Raw genomic sequence first — 16415 nt, forward strand, 5'->3', positions numbered from 1 at the left:
GTGATGCATCATCATCTCTAAGGACATCATGGTTCTTCTCTATGCATCACTTTAGAATAAGTCACTCTGAGTGGAATGAATTATTATAGTCAAAAATAAAATGCTGAGTGATAGCTGTGTTGAAATGTACTAATGCAATTTGGAAGAGATTTGGGATTACAGTTCTGTTTCTTATAGTGGTTTATACACACTGTGTTCCAAGCAATTTTGGCAAAAGGTGATAGAAGAAGCTTCTTGAGTAATTTAATTCTTGAGTAGCCAAACCACTTGTAAGTGGTGACTTCTTGAATATATTAACTTATGCTACTGGGAAAAAAGTCTGGTTTTATGTACCAAGGAAGTGAAGTAACAAAGACAATGAAAACCAACCAGTATTGTTTATCAGACTTCATAAAATCAGCTTTAAAAGTTAGCTGTCAACAACCAGCTAATTACATGTGTGAACACATAGGAGCATGTGCATCTTGTATCATGTACATATAACCTTTCCTGTTTAAAAAGAAGTTATTCCATGAGCTTTGACTCTCCAAAGCCATCACTGAAAAAGCAGTGCTGCTGAGCTGAGCCCTGGTGTAAGCAGTGGTCAACTTGTTCACTTCCAAGGAGAGCTGTGATGTGTAGCATGGTGCCCTGTGACTGCCATAATGTACCAGCATGTGGTTCTGGTTTTGCACATCTGTCATGCCATTGATGTTAAAAGCTTACAAGGATGTGAGTGAGGATTCACAGTAATGAACCAGCCAGCTTCAGCATCATTAGGTATAAATTTTACCCTGTGTCAGTGAAAGGTGCTTTTGTCTTTTACCAAGTGAAACAAAGCTATACACCTGGTTTCTCTATTTGTTTTCTTACCTTATTAGACACTAGGAAGGGAGCAGTGTGTGTGTGTCTTTTTTTTTTCTCAGTCCAAAAAGGATGGAATCTTTTTTTTTTTTTTTTTGAGGGAGGAAAACTGCAAAAATCAGCCTCCACTGTTCCTGTAAATGGCTTCATTCTTGGCCACATGCTGTCATTTAATGTTTGGGGGTTTTTTTCTGCTGGTTAAAGGATTTACATCTTGTGGCTCTTAAGGTGCCACCATAACAAGCCTCCTGTACTTGTTGTTTGGGTTTCTCACTGTTCAGCTCTGTTGTTAGGTAGGTGCAAGGCACCTCAGATTGTGAGCCACGTGTGAAATGGTCTCTTGAATTTTGGGGAGAGTATGTCTAATGATATACTCTGTCAGAACTTCAGTGGCCTCAATATTTCAATCCAGTTGTATTTCCTAACTTGAAGTGTGGACACAGTCAGGCTCAGTTGAAGATTTGGAATTGCTCTGGAAGTTGCTACAGCCACATGTTCCAGCTGGAATAAATTTAAAAAAGAAAAGAAGAAAGCTCTTGGTGAGGTTACTGTTTTATCCATCTCAGGACAGGAACTTTTTAGGAGGTCAATAATAAATTGAAGGAGGTTAACTTTAGACTCTGGAATAATTTCACCCCAAGTCAGGAGGTTTCTGTCTCTTTTGCAGTGAAACATTGCAGTGATTTTGTTGATTTTGCTCATGGATTTGCTTTTATTTCTTAGGTGAAAAGTTCATGAGATTTGGCTATCCAGATATCCCCTTTGATATGAACCTAAGCTATGACAAGGAGGCTGAGCTGATGCAGTCTCACATGATGGACCAAGCCATCACCAATGCAATCACCTACCTTGGAGCTGAGGCACTTCACCCCCTGATGCAGCACACACCGAGCACAATTGCAGAGGTGGCCCCGGTCATCAGCTCAGCTTACGCTCAGGTCTATCATCCCAGCAGGATAGAGAGGCCCATCAGCAGGGAAACAGCTGACAGCCACGAGAACAACATGGATGGCCCAATCTCCCTCATCAGACCAAAGAGTCGAATCCAGGATAGAGAGGGCTCCCCCAGCAATAGCTGCCTGGATTCTACTGACTCAGACAGCAGCCACGACGACCGCCAGTCCTACCCAGGAAACGCTGCCTTAACCCCCAAGATCAAGCCAAACCCGGCTTACGTGAAGGAGGAGGCCAAGCCTTTGGATGTCACAAAAGCTTCTAAGGGCTCTTTAAAGGATATGTACAAGGTGATCAACGGAGAAGGGGAGCAGATTAGGGCTTTCAAGTGTGAGCACTGTCGCGTCCTCTTCCTGGACCATGTCATGTACACCATCCACATGGGCTGCCACGGCTACCGGGACCCGCTGGAGTGCAACATCTGTGGCTACCGGAGCCAGGACCGCTATGAGTTCTCGTCGCACATAGTCCGGGGGGAGCACACATTCCGCTAGGCCTTCTCATCCAAAGGGGACTCCTATGAAGTACAAGAACTGCACATGAAGAAATACTGCACTTACAATCCCACTTTTCCTCAGACATTGAGACGCCTATTTTGTTGTTGTTGCTGTTGTCGTTGTTGCCGTTGTTTAATTATTATTATTAACCTTATTTTTTGTGGACCCAACCTCATTTGCTCTGCCCAGCTTAAGAATGGAGAGAAGGAAGGGAATGGATAAAAAGAGGGGTTTGTTGTGGCAATCAGTTCTTGGGGAGTGACCCGCCTTGCTTGCTGTGGGAATTGGAAGGCAGTCTGTGTCCGTCTCAGTCAGTTGTACACCATGTCCTCTTTTGGGATGTCGCTCAACCGTGCCAGGTGCTTTCAAGTCCCAACAAGATGCCACTCATTTGGAATTTCAGAGGAATAGGTAGAAACATTTCAGAGGAGAGCCTTTTTCTAATGTGAAGATACGGTGCGAGCTTTCGGTGGTTGGAGGAAAGGGGGGGAACTTTGTTCTGCAGAATGAACAATTATTTTCAAAGCAAAACTGGTAGGGAGTTAGGAGCATGAATCAAAGTCAATATTCCTCTCAAAATTACTTTCAAGGGTGAGCTGTTTTCCTGGGTTCAGTGTGTATTGCCCCTCTAGAATGTAAATAAATGAAAAAAGAGAAAAAGAAATGTATGTCTTAACACTGTACCACATTATAGCAGTTTAGTTTCATAAGTCTGAGGGCCTTCTGTGGTAAGTTTGAGGCTTTGTTTTTTTTTTATTTTCCTTAACTTATGAAGCACCTTTTTTTAGAATTGTTGATATTCTGTTACTCCATACTTATGTGTTGTCTCACTGGCTTCTTAGAGACCCTTGGGAGCCTTATTTCTTTAGTTGCACCCTAAGTTTTAAGAAAGAACATTTAGAAATAACATTTAAACTTGCTTCTAGGACAGTAAGTGGCCTAGGGGTGGGTGAGAGCCTGTAGTTTACTCAAGAGGTTCTGCTGCTCTTCAGAAATACTTTTGGGTTAAAATTATGGATTTAAAAATTACAAAAGTGCTAGTAGCAAAGGATTCTTTAAATATAGGTATATATAGATACATAATTATGTAAATACTTTCTCATTCTATTATCACAGTGTTAACCTCTTGGCAAGAGCCTAAACTAAGACTTGCAGCTGGGAAAGCGTTACGAGCCAGATCCTTGGCCAGCATTAATCCTCTTGGCTCCATTGAATTTAATGGAACTGCCCCAACTATTTCAGCTACATCAGGATCCTAACCTTGACTGTTTTTTCTTTTGTTGACTTCTTACTTCTTAATTTGCTGAACCACTGACTTCCTTTTGTTTGTATATCATCAATTCTGCTGAATTTAGGGGTGAAAGTATTAGCAGGTTTTGCTGGATAGGCTTTGCTCCTGGTGAGCACAGAAGCCCAGCAAACCAACAGGTCACATATGATCTTCCCTGCTTCTTCAGAAAGGGATAAGTGGAGATGTAGGTGCTGGATATTGATTTGGGCTTAAAGATTTCTTTTTTGTTCCTAATTTAATAATTTCCCTGTAGGGAAAGCAAATGGAGAAGCACACTCCAGAGAGAGTCCTTGAGCTACAGACTGGACAAGAAAACAAGTCCACTGATCTGTTTTGTTTCCTTTCTTTCTCTCTGAGTAAATAACAAAGCCAGCAAGCACCCGGCAAGTTGCATCAGTAAAAACTGGGCTTAAACCTACAGGACAGATTGCCATTGAAACCCAACTGTTTGTACCAATCACAATTGAAATGTTGTTGTTTGGCAACAAGAGCACAGCTTGAGAATGGAAAGATCTGGATGGGTTTAACCCGCTCCGCACACACGGTCTCCATGCGCCTGGGGAGACCTTTTCCAAAGGATAAAGTTACTAAAGTATAAAAGAGAGAGCAAGATCAGGCCATAATGAATTCCCATCTGCTCCCTCCAATCTGTGCACTTGATGCATATGCCAGTTTGCTGTTCGTTTTGAGGGTACTGGATTTTTTTTTCTTCTTCTCTTCCTAGACCTGGAGCATTTGAAAGTAGGAGCTGAAAGGTATTGATTGAAATCTTTTTATGGTGACATTCTTGGCAGCTAGAACCTGTGTTTAGAAAGAATACAGTAGATCATGGCCAGATTACCTGATGACTGCTTCCCAGCACTGCAATGCTATTAAGTAGGAGCTGGTAAAGTCTTGCAGTAGCCTATTAATTATAATACAATATGGAGAGAAATGTCATCTTGTGTAATGTGAGACCTATCAAGGCTGGGAATATGCAGGCTTTGGAGAGACAGATTTAAAGATCTATTCCCAACATTGTTCTTAATGTCGTTGGGTTCCTCCCCCTCCTTCTTTCTTCACCCTAATGTAGAGGAAACTGGGGCAAATGAACCAGTGCCATCCTCTGAACCATTCTCATTGTCTTGTGCCTGGTGCAGCCAAATTTTGTTTGTGCAGGAGAAAAGCAGGGAGATGCTGGAGGGCATCACTTGCATTCTGTGTGGCTGATTGTCTGCAGTGAGGGAGGTGGGCTTAGGAGACGGCCGGCTGTGCTTCATGTCAGGATGTGCCTGGAAATACAGAAAAGAAAAAAGTGGCAGTGATTTGCTGAGGCAGGAAAGGTCATTTAAGAACAAGGTGGAAAGGAAAAGGTTCTTGGGCCTTTAGGGTTGCTGGGCTTTCCTGGGCCTCCAGAAAAAAACATGCCCAAGCTAGAGAGAAAGGTTGCCAGCAAATCCTTTCAGTCTCTGAGGGAAACACTCCATTCTCCCCTCTGTGGTCAGTGAAAGAACATTGGGCTGTGGTTTCTTGGAATAGCTAGCACTAGGGAAAAGTGTTTAAAATTTCTGCCTTTGTTTGGGAAAGCACCAGAATACGGGAAAGGTAGAGAATCTCTTGTGTATGTACAGATCAGTTGGCTGCAATTACATCTGCAGTTCATCTGCACTTGGGGTCACTGATGACTCACTGCTACCTCCAGTAAGGTGTATTCTGTGGGAGTTTAAAGGATCACATGGGGACACCCACTGATTTTGGACCTGGCTTCAGTTAAGTCCAACTTGTTGATCTAATGGTAGCAGATGAGGTCTGTATGTCCTGGTAGCACAGGGAACTGGACAAGTACTGGGGAATTATCCTAGTGAAACCACATTTTTTGGAGAGGAAGAAACTTGAGGGGTCACATTGATTTTTTTATTATCAATGTCCTTTTCTAAACACTCACAGGAGACTTTTATCCTAGAGTTAGGAAAAGAAGAAAGATTAAATTCTAGTTCAAATTTTGAACAAAATTTTGAATTAACATGTACTTTAGAATTCAATTCCTACTGAAAATTATTAGAGAGCTTTATGTAATGCAGTTTGTTCCTTCCAAAAGTGAGCAAAATGGGGCAGCAGAGATTTCTTTGGGTGTTTTTTCTTGCTTGCGCTCTGCAAGAATTGGATTTCTAAGAAAAGCTCTTGAGTTTCATCAAGTTCATTAGTCATTCATAGTGTACTAGGAATTTCAGTAGCTAATCCCTGGCCTCTAAATCCGTTTGTTCTGAGTATTTGGTGCTGGAAATCAAATCTGGCTGATTTTTATTCGACTCTTTTGAAATTCTTGGAATTGGGTTTCCGGTTAGAAACATACATTTGCAAATTTAGAGTTGGCTTCCTGTGAGCATTCCCCATTTTCATTAAAAAAAAAAAAAAAAAATCTGGGCACTTCTCTGCCAGTAAACCCTTTTGCTTCTTTTACATCAAAAATGGCAATACTCTGACTCAGTTTAGAGGATTACAAGCCTATTAATTTAAAGAGAAGTGTGACTGCTTATTCTGCTCTTGGTGTGATCCATATCCTTGGAGCAAAGGGCATTATCTATATATCTGCAGTTATGACTGATTTATTTTACAACCACCTCTCTTTGTAATCAGTTAGGAGGGCACATCAAAATATATTGCATTTTTCAGTAAAGCCTGCTCTTTACTCAGTAACTTATGAGATTAAAATAATTTTATTCTCCTTAAAAAGTGCTTTCATCTATGATGTGATGTGAAGGGTGTCTAGGTATTAACCTGTAGTGGTCTGTAGCAGAGAGGAAGATTTAAAATGGGTTAATGGGCCTGGTTTTTAGTGGTACTGGTTTCTACAATGTTAGGACCCAGCTCACAAAGTAGCCATGAGGACCTAAAGTATGTTTACTGCAAGGTGAAGAAATTCTCAAGTGTCAGAGTTTGCAAATTTCTTTCTGTTTACAAGGGCTTCCCTAAATTTGTGCTTTTGGGCAGGAGGTCAGTAATGAAACCCAACCCTTCAAAACTGGGCTTTCATGGGGCATTATTACTGTTGCCCAGGCCCTGGGCTAGCTTGTTCTGGTTTGAAAGAAGCCAGACAACAGACACTCCTTCCTCCAGAGAGAAACTTTGGAGATAACTGCAGCAAAGGTGCTTATTTCAGCCAAGGGCAGGAGCTACAGTAATGCAGTTCCTTCACTGAATAAATTCCTTTCCTTAACTCTTGCTGTGCTTTTTAATGTAATGAGGGAGGCTGCCAGAGTCACCTAAAGTCAGTGTGGGATTTTAGGAAAAGGGTGATGAAATTGGCTTTTCTGACAGTAAGTCACATCTTAGCTTGGTTTAATAGCATTTAAAAACAAAAGTGGATGGCCTGTGGTCTGGGGCAGCTGGAGAGCTTGACAAAGTACATTTATATATATATATATATATATGGTATTGTGTAGTTAGAGGTATGCTTTATTATATATGTGCCTTTTCCAAATGCATTTTGGGAGATCCTGATGTCGTTTGTGATATCCTACCAGACCCTTTCAGAATGCACAACAAAAACCAACCCAAAGGAAACATCTCTCCTCCTGCTCTGCACCCTCCCTGGCAGCTTGACCCAGAGAGAGGACCCTGGTCAGTACTTTGCTGTGGGATTTCCTGGAGTCAGACAGCTTTTAGGAGTGGGGAGGGCTGAAAATGACCCCAGCCAAGTACATTCCAGCTGTCCAGCCAGAGCTGGTCTGCAGCTGGTCCCAGGGAGCACAGCATTCCCAGCACAATGGCAGGACTTGCCGTGGGAGCCCTCAGCTGCACCGTACCCTACAGAGAGCCAGGGAAGCGCCTCCTGTTTCCTCCCTCTTTAAGTAAAGCACCCTTTAGTGGACTTTGCTCTGCTTTAGAGTTCCCACTTAGGTCTGGGAGCAGACTTTAAAGCTCTTCCTTCTTGCTTCAGCCTGGAAAAACAAATGTGGTGAGTCCTTTGGAAGTGGTTTGCAAGTTTGCCTGTCAGGCTGCTGCCAGCGCAGGAATTGGCACAGAGACCAGAGAAGCTCATCAGCAGGAGGCATTCAGGGGGCTCATGAGCTGGAGCACTGCTGTGAGAGCACAGTGCTGCTTCTGGGACTTTCCCAGGGGCTGGTGACCTGGTTACAGGTGCACTTGTTCCCCCTGCAGGGCTGCAGAGCTGAGTGTGCCAGGAGGGCCACCGTGGGCGAGGTGGCTGGGCCAGCAGGCTTTGGGCAGAGCCTGAGCCCAGCAGCAGCCCAGAGCCACCCCCTTGGCAATGCTCTCCCAAAGAGGGGTGCTGAGGGGAGCAGTTAGGTAGAAAAGAGCTAGAATTTGCTTCATAGTGAATCAATTCCCTTTTATCCCATTGATGTGTTCTGAGATATAAGCAAAGGAGAACATCACTGCTTTCCAATTTGGTTTCTAATTTGACCTTCTTGTGTCCTTCTACCCAGCTCTGAAATGTGCAGAGGACAGTCAGGAGGAGGGCTGGGCTCAGGCTTTGCCATGCTGCATGCTTAACAGGCCAAGGAAACAGTAAAACCAGTCTCTGTTTAATTCACCTACCTTCCCAGTTGATTGTGTCGATTCCTAGTTCCTGTTCACTTCCAGCCTTTGGAAAGGTGGTTACCAGTGTGCACACTTAGGTCCTCATCTTTGAAGATAACTTCCCATGCTATCTCCTTCTGTACAAACTTCTCCTTTTCATCTTGGGGTCTAATTAATCAGTGGACAGAAACGACCATTTCAACAGAAACCTGCATAGTTGTAGTAAAACTAATATTTTTTTACCATTGGAAAAAAAAAACCACAAAAAAACCTGTGATATTTTGACTAGCAGTACTAGGTGAAGTATTTCAACAGAGTGAATGACAATGAAGTTAATCAGATCATGTCTTGAGAGGGGCTGGTTTCTCCTGTTGGGAGAAAGGGAACAGCCTGGTCCAAAGCTGGGGCCAGCACTTCCTTTCCATAGCAGGTGTTGGTTTAGGCGACTGCACTGCAGCCCAGGAAAACATTTGAGCACCATCAGCCTCGTGCCATCCCTTTGGCTGGATGTGGACATGCACAGGACCTTTGCAGCTGGCTGTGTGTATCCTGATCCCATTATCTGTGGGATCAGGGTGCAGCACAGCAGCTCTGGGCAGGCTTGGGTGGTGGTGCTGGAGGCATTCCCTTATTCTGTGTAGCAGCCTTAATCCCTGGCCCTTGGTGGTACCTGGGTACCCCCAGGCTCTGTCTGTGTCACCCAGCTGGATAAAGGATGGGAACCTCCTGTCCCTTATGGGCACAATGGGGCCAGTTTGCAGTAAATTGGGCCATTTAGTTTTACCTCAAGTGACATCGAGTGAGAAAAGCTTCTTGCAGGGGTGGAGGTCACTGAGTCCCTACTATGCACTTACTGGGATTTGACTTTGCTTACTGGAAATGGATGTTGGTTCCTGAACACACTGTAACAAGGGAAGGACTTTTTTTTTTGGTTGTTTTTGTAGTCATTCAGATTCTGAAACTGTGATCAATTATTTGACAAATTGTCAAGTGTCCTCAGAGCTTGAACACGTTCACTTCCTCACCATGTAGCAGTCTCCTCTGGCTTTCTGTGCTTTTCTCTTTCCCCCTTTTCCTTCTTGGAGCTTTAAGTCTGGGCCTGCTCTTATCTCCTGTAGCTTTGGGCTGTCTAGGGGTTTGGGGGGGTGGTTTTGGGGTTTTTGGGTTTTTTTTTGTTCATTGGCTGTACAGTCTGTTTACATATTTTTGTACTCAAGTGTAGTTTTTTATTAAAAACAGAAAAAAAGAAAAAAAAGTCAATTTGAGAAAAAAAATAAGGTACGTACTCTTTGTAACACTTTAAAGATCTAGGGTACCTTTGAGATGACTCTACAGTGATGTAATTATAATACTGTATATTTGCCTTCCTTTTTAGTTGGTTTTATTTTCTGTTTTGTTTTGGTTTTTTTTTCCTAAAATATATATCTTTTTATGAGAAACTGGAAACTTTTAATGCAAATGTTTAGAAAGATTTAAAATTGTAAAGTTAAAAAAAATGTCATATAATTTTTTTTTTCCTGTTGGAAGAAAATGCTTTAAAAAAAGTTTTACTACTGTTATATTCCAGGGTGGGGGTTACCAACCCCAAATTTGCTTCTTATGCTTCATTCTTGGATCCTGCTTTCTAAACATGATCATTGCAGACATGGATGATTTGCTTGTATTAATTCTAAAAGCAAAAATCGCCAACATTTGGGTTATTTTTCTGTTCAAGTGCAATACTTACCCTGACATCTTATTAATGTACAGTGGTTTCTGTGTTCCTTCCTCAGTCCACACAAATCAGTGAAACAAAATGCTCTGCCCTAAATGCATTTAAAGATATGGTTCAAGTAAACTGATTGCGACTGACAAAACATGAGAAAGTGTAAATTAAGGCTAAAGCCCATACTTTACCTCCTGCTTCTCGTTGGCATTGAAAGACATCCACATCCAGAATTAAGGACATACCTGTTCTTGACTCTTCCTCCCTCTTCTTTTCTAATTGCAGCTTTTTTAAGAAAAGCACTTAATATTGATGTTTATTAAAAATGACAAAAAAAAAATAAAAAGATCTTTTGGTCTGATCCAAAACCCACTCAGTGGAGACTCCTGTTGACTTTGAGGATGGATTTTGGATTAGGCCTAATCTCTTAGCTAGGGCAAAACTGCCCTTTACTCTAGGGAAGAGATTTGCCTGCGTAAGAATTACAGGACTCGTGTCTTTTATCTACCTGAGAGACCAGAAAAGCTTCTTTAGAGTTGTCCTTGTCTTATATAAGTTTAGATGGGACTTGTTTTACATATCATACGTATTTATATATAGTGTATTTTTAATGCCTTCCCTCCCACCCCCCAGTAGACTGAAGCCGCTGTTGTGTAAATATGTATTTAGGTACGTAATAAAGAAAAAGGAATAAAATCCCATGGAGACTTCTTGGAAAGGCAGTTACTGCGCATGCACAGTAGCCACTTTTGTCTTTTAAATTTGTATTTAAGAGATTTCTTTTTAATAATAACAAAGGCGAGGAGACTGTATCTATCCCTTTCTGATTGATTGCCAAAATCGTTGCCCAGCCCCCAGTGTCTGAGCTGAAGAAAAACAAGGTTCGGTGTGCGGCTGTGGCGGTCCTCGCTGGTCTCACTCCTTGAGCCAAAATGTGGGAGCCTCCCGTGGGCAGCTCGGCTCCTGCTGCTCTCGGGGCTGCGCTGAGCAGCGGGACCCGGCCGGGAGCGGAGCTCCGGGCTAAGGGTGCGGCCGCTTGTCCGGCATCTGCCCCGGCATCTGCCCCGGCCGCTCCGGAGCTGCGCTCTGCCCCCCGCGCTCCTCTTTTCCTGACCACAGCCAGGCGGCTCATCTGGGAAATGACCCCTTTTTTCTCCCAGGTGTAAGAATTTTTGGTTCTGCGATAGATCTGCCGAGCTCAAATTGAGGAATCTTTAAAATTTAAAAAAAAAAAAAAAATTTAAAAAAAATATAAAAAAGACATCAGAGTTTACTCCAAAAGCCAGTGAAGACACTGGGAGTTGTCCCACTTTATGTGCTCATTGGAAGGTACTCTTATAAAAGGAGTTGAGAAACAATCCCTTTGACAGTGGTGCATGTGAGCAACCCTAATGTAAACCTGTATCCCCCTGCTAAAAGAGTTTTGCCGCTATAGACTGAACTATGGGACTTGTTGTTATTTTTATTTTCTTCTTAGCATACATGCATACATATGGTTGCACATCTGTATGTGTGTGCTCTGTACCTGTGTGAGTGTTGTACAGCCATGTGAGAGTGGGAGTCCGTGTGTGTGTGTGCGTGTATAAATAAAAGAAGCTGCAGAAACTTTGTAATACTTTGTGAAAAGGATTATATTATAAAGGTTTGTACTGTCTTGAGTGCACAGCTACTGGAATAAATGTAGGGAATCTCAGGAACAAGCATATAATTTGTCCAAGAATTATTTCTTCTCAGAAGTGTAAGTGCAGTTTTTAATTCTGTATATTATTTAATATTTTACCAATAAAAATAAACTTCTGACATGAAAGGGTTTTCCATTCAAGCTTTCTGGACACGTTGGTGTATGCATGCACGTTTCTTTCTTGCAGCAGGAAGCACACGTGATGGTTTGGCAGGAATTGCATTTCTACCTGCTCACAAATCCTGTTAATTAGTTAGAGAGACTGAGTGTGTTATGGGTTGGGGATCTAAGCATGGGTTCTGAGAGGGGAGAGTTGAGCACAGATCTGCTTTTAATCATTGGAGCTAAAGAAATGCCTTCCTTCAGCTTCAGCATCCCTGAGAGAAGTGTCCCCGAGGGTCCTGCTGTGTCAAATGGTGGCATCAGCCACCTGCCAATGGCTCTGTCATGTTTTTGAAATGAATTAGTGCCCTTAGGTTTTTCTGGAAACACTTGGACTGCACACACATTTCCTTTGAACCCTTCCCTCAGCATGGGTTTTTGGCTGAGTTTCCTCACCCTTCAGAGGTGATGTAGGGATTTGTTGGGCAGTTCTCATTGCCCAGCCTGTCCTTCCTTTCCTAACCCAGCTATCGACCCGGTAGCATTCACAGTACAAACTCTTCCAACTAAAAGGAAGATCTCATGGACCTTCAGAAATTGTTTGTTGTTTGTTTTACAAATCTCTTGTAAATTCTTGGTTAAAGATTAACCAGCCTCTCCCCATAATAAAAGTGTTCATCATTCACATGAGAATGGAAATTCCTTAAGATATCACCTGAATAAAAATTAATCTTCCTTTAAGTCATGTTTGATGTCTGTTGTCTCCAAGGAATGCTTCTGTTCAGTGAGCAGAATTTCCTGATTCCTGTCACACAGGATTGCTGGATTACTGATTTTGCTTTAAAAAAACCTCAAAATTCAGCTAATGGGACTGTCTGAATCTTTAGTGCATGAAGCAGAAATCCCATTGTGCCATTGTAGGACAGAAATTACTGGCTTGATGGACCCAAGGTCCTGTCCCAAAATTATTTGAGATATTGATGCTCTTTTCATTGACTTCAGCTAAGAGTCTGAGATGATCAGGGAAGAGCTCATAGGCAGAAATTAAATGACTCTCTAATCCTTAGGACTGCTGAGTCATTTTCAGGGGTGAGACTGTGTGTGGCCTCAGATTATTAAGGAAGAGGCTCTTAGAAATCTCCTGGCCTTGATTCAGGGCCAGCATGGTGGTGTGCCTGTCTCTGGGCAAGAGTCACACCATGGGGGGCCATTGCCTTTCCCTTTAGATCACCCTGTCAGCAGCTGCAAGCAAAGGGCAGGTTGATCTCACCAGTTAAACTCTTATCTAGGCAACAGGGAATCATGTCTGATCCCTCCTCTGCGTGGCTTTTCCTGGGAAACTCTCACTGCATCAAAGACAGCCTTTTCTTCTTCAAAGCAACAGATGCTTAAAAATTACTCCAGTGATCAGTGTCAGCAATGATGCCATCACCCAGTTCCCTTTGGTCTGTGGGAGGCCAGAGGTTCAAAAATACAGAATTATTTTCTTTGTTGCAGCATCAAATGATGCACCTGCAGTGGTCTTTGAACTGCAGCATCACCCCTCACATGGATAAGTCTTGTAGCCAGGTAAGCTTTTTCTGTTTTCTGTATTTCTGATCTGCATTCAGCCCTGCATTCTGCCAGTGGCCTTCTCCAGCTTTACCAAAACCAGTATCATTTTCCCACTTAAGAAAGGTCGAGCCTTGGTTTCTGGCTTTGGCTTCTATAGCACTAATATTTCTATTTTTATGCTGTACTTTCAAGAACTTACTGAAGTTTCTTCTGAGGGTGAGTTTGTTTTTAAAAGGTGGTGAATCAAAGCAGGTTTTCCTCCATCCCTCTGCTCAAATGTCAAATCCCAGCCCTGTCATGAATCATTTCCCACCATGACACTGTGGAATATATAACAGGGCCCTTGTTAATGGGACACAACGGCAGGGCCTCAAAATCCCATTATGAAACTCGCAATAATCAAGGGACTAAAAATAAATTTTGCTTGGATTGCAGTTTGAACATGCTTGGGTTGTTTTTTTCTTTCTTTTTAGTCGATCCTAATGTAGTTAGCCCTCAATAAACCCAGCTTTACCCTTGTGCCCTTCAGTGCTTATTTTTGTCTCTTCTGGGTGCATCATATAAACATTGTCATAACTTCCAGCATGCAATTAGAAATGTTTGTTTTGGGTTTTTTCACAGCAGAGTACCTCAGGAGCCACAATGACTTCTGGATTCAATGAAATATGAGTTGAAAGGATTACTGTGTAAATGCAGAGTCGCCTAAAATTTTAGACTAAGAACGAAAGCTCTTTTCAAAGGAATATACTTGTGAAATAGCCTTTGTGTTTCCTGTTAATTCCTGGTACAAAGATTAGGACTGGAGTCCCAGAGTATGGTATTTTCCAGGGATTTCTGTCAGTGGAGAAACAGAGCCCTTGTAATGAGACTACAGAAGTGCTCAATATTATCTCATTATTTTTCATTAATCCGCGCACACCAGCCCGCCTCCACACGCTGTAATTCCATGTTACCACCCATGTTCACATTAAAATAGGAACAGATTATTCAAGACTCCCACACAAATCGTGAACCTCTATCCCTTCTGATCTGTCACTGGCCATCCCTGAGACAGAGAAACCTCTTCCCTAGGCAAGGAATCATCTTTAAAGGCTGGCAACCCAGCCCCTTCAGAGCTAAATGCCTATTTTTATTCCTGGCAAATGCTCCTGTGGTATCCAACATCCAAGCCTGGATGAAACTACCCTGTCAGAACTGATTTTTAACAGAAAATTGCTTTTCAATGAACCCATTCTCTATGGAAAGTGTATGCTTTTCATAGATTTGGGGGATTTGGGGATTTTTTCCCTCAATAAGAAAGCCTGAAACTCTAAACCCTCGGAAGGTTTTCTATGCTATTTTTTTTTTTTTTTTGGTTTCAAGAGGAAATACTTCCCTGCCCTCAACTCCTGTTTTCATATCAGTTCAAATAATGTCAAGACACTCTTTGCTGCTCTTTCCCATTATTTTTGTTACTTTTCCTGTTTCAGGCTGCCTGCGTGTAGTTGATAGGGTGTGGTGAGGAATGTAAATTATTATTTTCATGTAGGTGTGGTAGCTATTCAGTTGTAAATCCTGTTTTCAATCCTTCTGACTATTTTATTTGTGATCTGTAATATTGATTTGTCTTCTGAGCAGAGAACACTGCAATCTATCAGGAGCAGGGACATTTTATTCCTTGCTAAAATAATTCAAAGCACTCCCAGAAATCTGCAAGATGGGGAAGAGATCTTCCTTGAAGCCTTTTTTTTCCCCCCCTCTTTGAAATGAGTTGAGGAATTTGTTTCTGCGGTTGATTTGTTTTTATCAGTTAGTTGCAAAATCTGACCAGCCTTGCCTTTCAAACCCATCTCCCATGATAACCTGCCACTGGCTGCCTCTTGATAACTGACTTTAAAAAAAATACAAGTTAAAAGGTTTGTGTCTGAGCACAGCTCAGGGTGGTGGAGGAGCAGGGCTGAGCTACCACAGGCAGCTCTGCAGTTGCTGTTGGAGTCGAGGGAAGATGCCAAGCTGTTCCCAGCTCCACACAAGCCGTGCCTGGAACACAGCTGTATTTTCCCACAAGCTGTGAGCGCCTTTTGGCAGCCACAGATGCTCCAGCTCTCCAAAGCCTTTCCAGCTGCTCCTGCCTTGGGAAGGAGGAGATGCTGGGTCAGGCACCAGGGGTATCTCACCCATGGACCCAACCCTCTGCTGCTGCAGATCTGCATGGCCTGAGCAGCCTGGTGGGAGCTGAGCTGATCTGCCCCGTGTCTCTGAGAGATGCCAGTGATGCCTCAGGTTTTAGCTTTTATATTTTTCAGATTCTGTGCTGCTTTAGTGTGTAATTCTGAGCTTCAAATGAGGAGATGGTGAGCTCTCTGCACAGAGCAGGGAGACAAAACAATTCCTTCTCCAGCTGGGGACCAAGGACAAATGATCCAAATTTCAGGCCCAAGAACATAAACAATGTGGACTAAAGAGAGAAAAATAAGGATGGAACTTCATAACCTAAAGCTGTAATTGGACAATAAACTCCAATATGCAAATGGACCAGAACTTATAAAAGTGAGAGACCTCCTGACCAGTTGTCCATTTTGTGACCATTTTGGTCCATCTTGGGTGCAGCCCTGGCTGGGCTCTTGTGCTGCCCAAGGTGCATCCATTGAGGCCTTTAATAAATCCCTGCTTTATTCTTTAGCTCTGTCTGGCCTCTGCTCTAGGTCAGCCTTCATAGGGCATCACCAGTGCTGCTCTCAGCCCCCAGGGCTGCTGTGTGAGCTCCTCTGGCTGTGCCTCCTCTGTGCCCAGCCCCTCCTGATTACCTGTCCTGGTAACAGCTGTTATAGCCAAAACCATTGTTACAGCTTCTGCCTGTGTTAGTGCAACTTGGCTTCTAGCTGTCAGTTCAGTCTATCTCATTTTGGGATAAATCTGGAATTTAGGAGTAAAATCACTGCTGATTTTTTAAAAATTATTTAATTTTTTTATGACTAGCTTTAGGCCTGTAGCATCCTTGTGCCTGAGGCTGACTAGCAAGAGTTGATGGTGTCTGTGAAAACTGAAGTTTAGGTGTCACAGGCTGCACACTCAAAGCTGATGGCCCATTCAGGCCAGTGTACTACAGAAAGCCTGCAATACAGTTGTCCTTGGATACCTCTGCATATTGTTCTCTATCAAAAAGATCTTTTGAAGGCTGACCTGAGAACAACCCATGTCCTTGCAGCTTGAAAGGCTTCTCCTTTCCCTGAAGTGGCAGAAGTGTGCAGTGTTTGGGCACAGATTGCATTTCCCAAGCAGTGAGTG

The 16415-nt window shown here is 42.8% G+C and overlaps 1 protein-coding gene across 7 annotated transcripts in view; it reads left to right on the top strand.

The window, feature by feature from the left end:
- IKZF2 (IKAROS family zinc finger 2) overlaps positions 1–12335 on the top strand; it is a 118252-nt gene extending 105917 nt beyond the window's left edge. For all 7 annotated transcript variants that reach the window (XM_071434334.1, XM_071434335.1, XM_071434332.1 and 4 more), the window contains one exon: positions 1567–12335. In XM_071434334.1, the coding sequence (XP_071290435.1) occupies positions 1567–2291 (725 nt within the window). In that variant the 3' untranslated portion in view covers positions 2292–12335. The remainder of the gene's footprint in view (positions 1–1566) is intronic.
- Positions 12336–16415: the final 4080 nt, after the last annotated feature.

This window comes from Agelaius tricolor, unplaced genomic scaffold (assembly GCF_023055355.1).
Source record: "Agelaius tricolor isolate 1412-34295 unplaced genomic scaffold, bAgeTri1.0.p SCAF_10, whole genome shotgun sequence".
NCBI lineage: Eukaryota > Metazoa > Chordata > Aves > Passeriformes > Icteridae > Agelaius > Agelaius tricolor.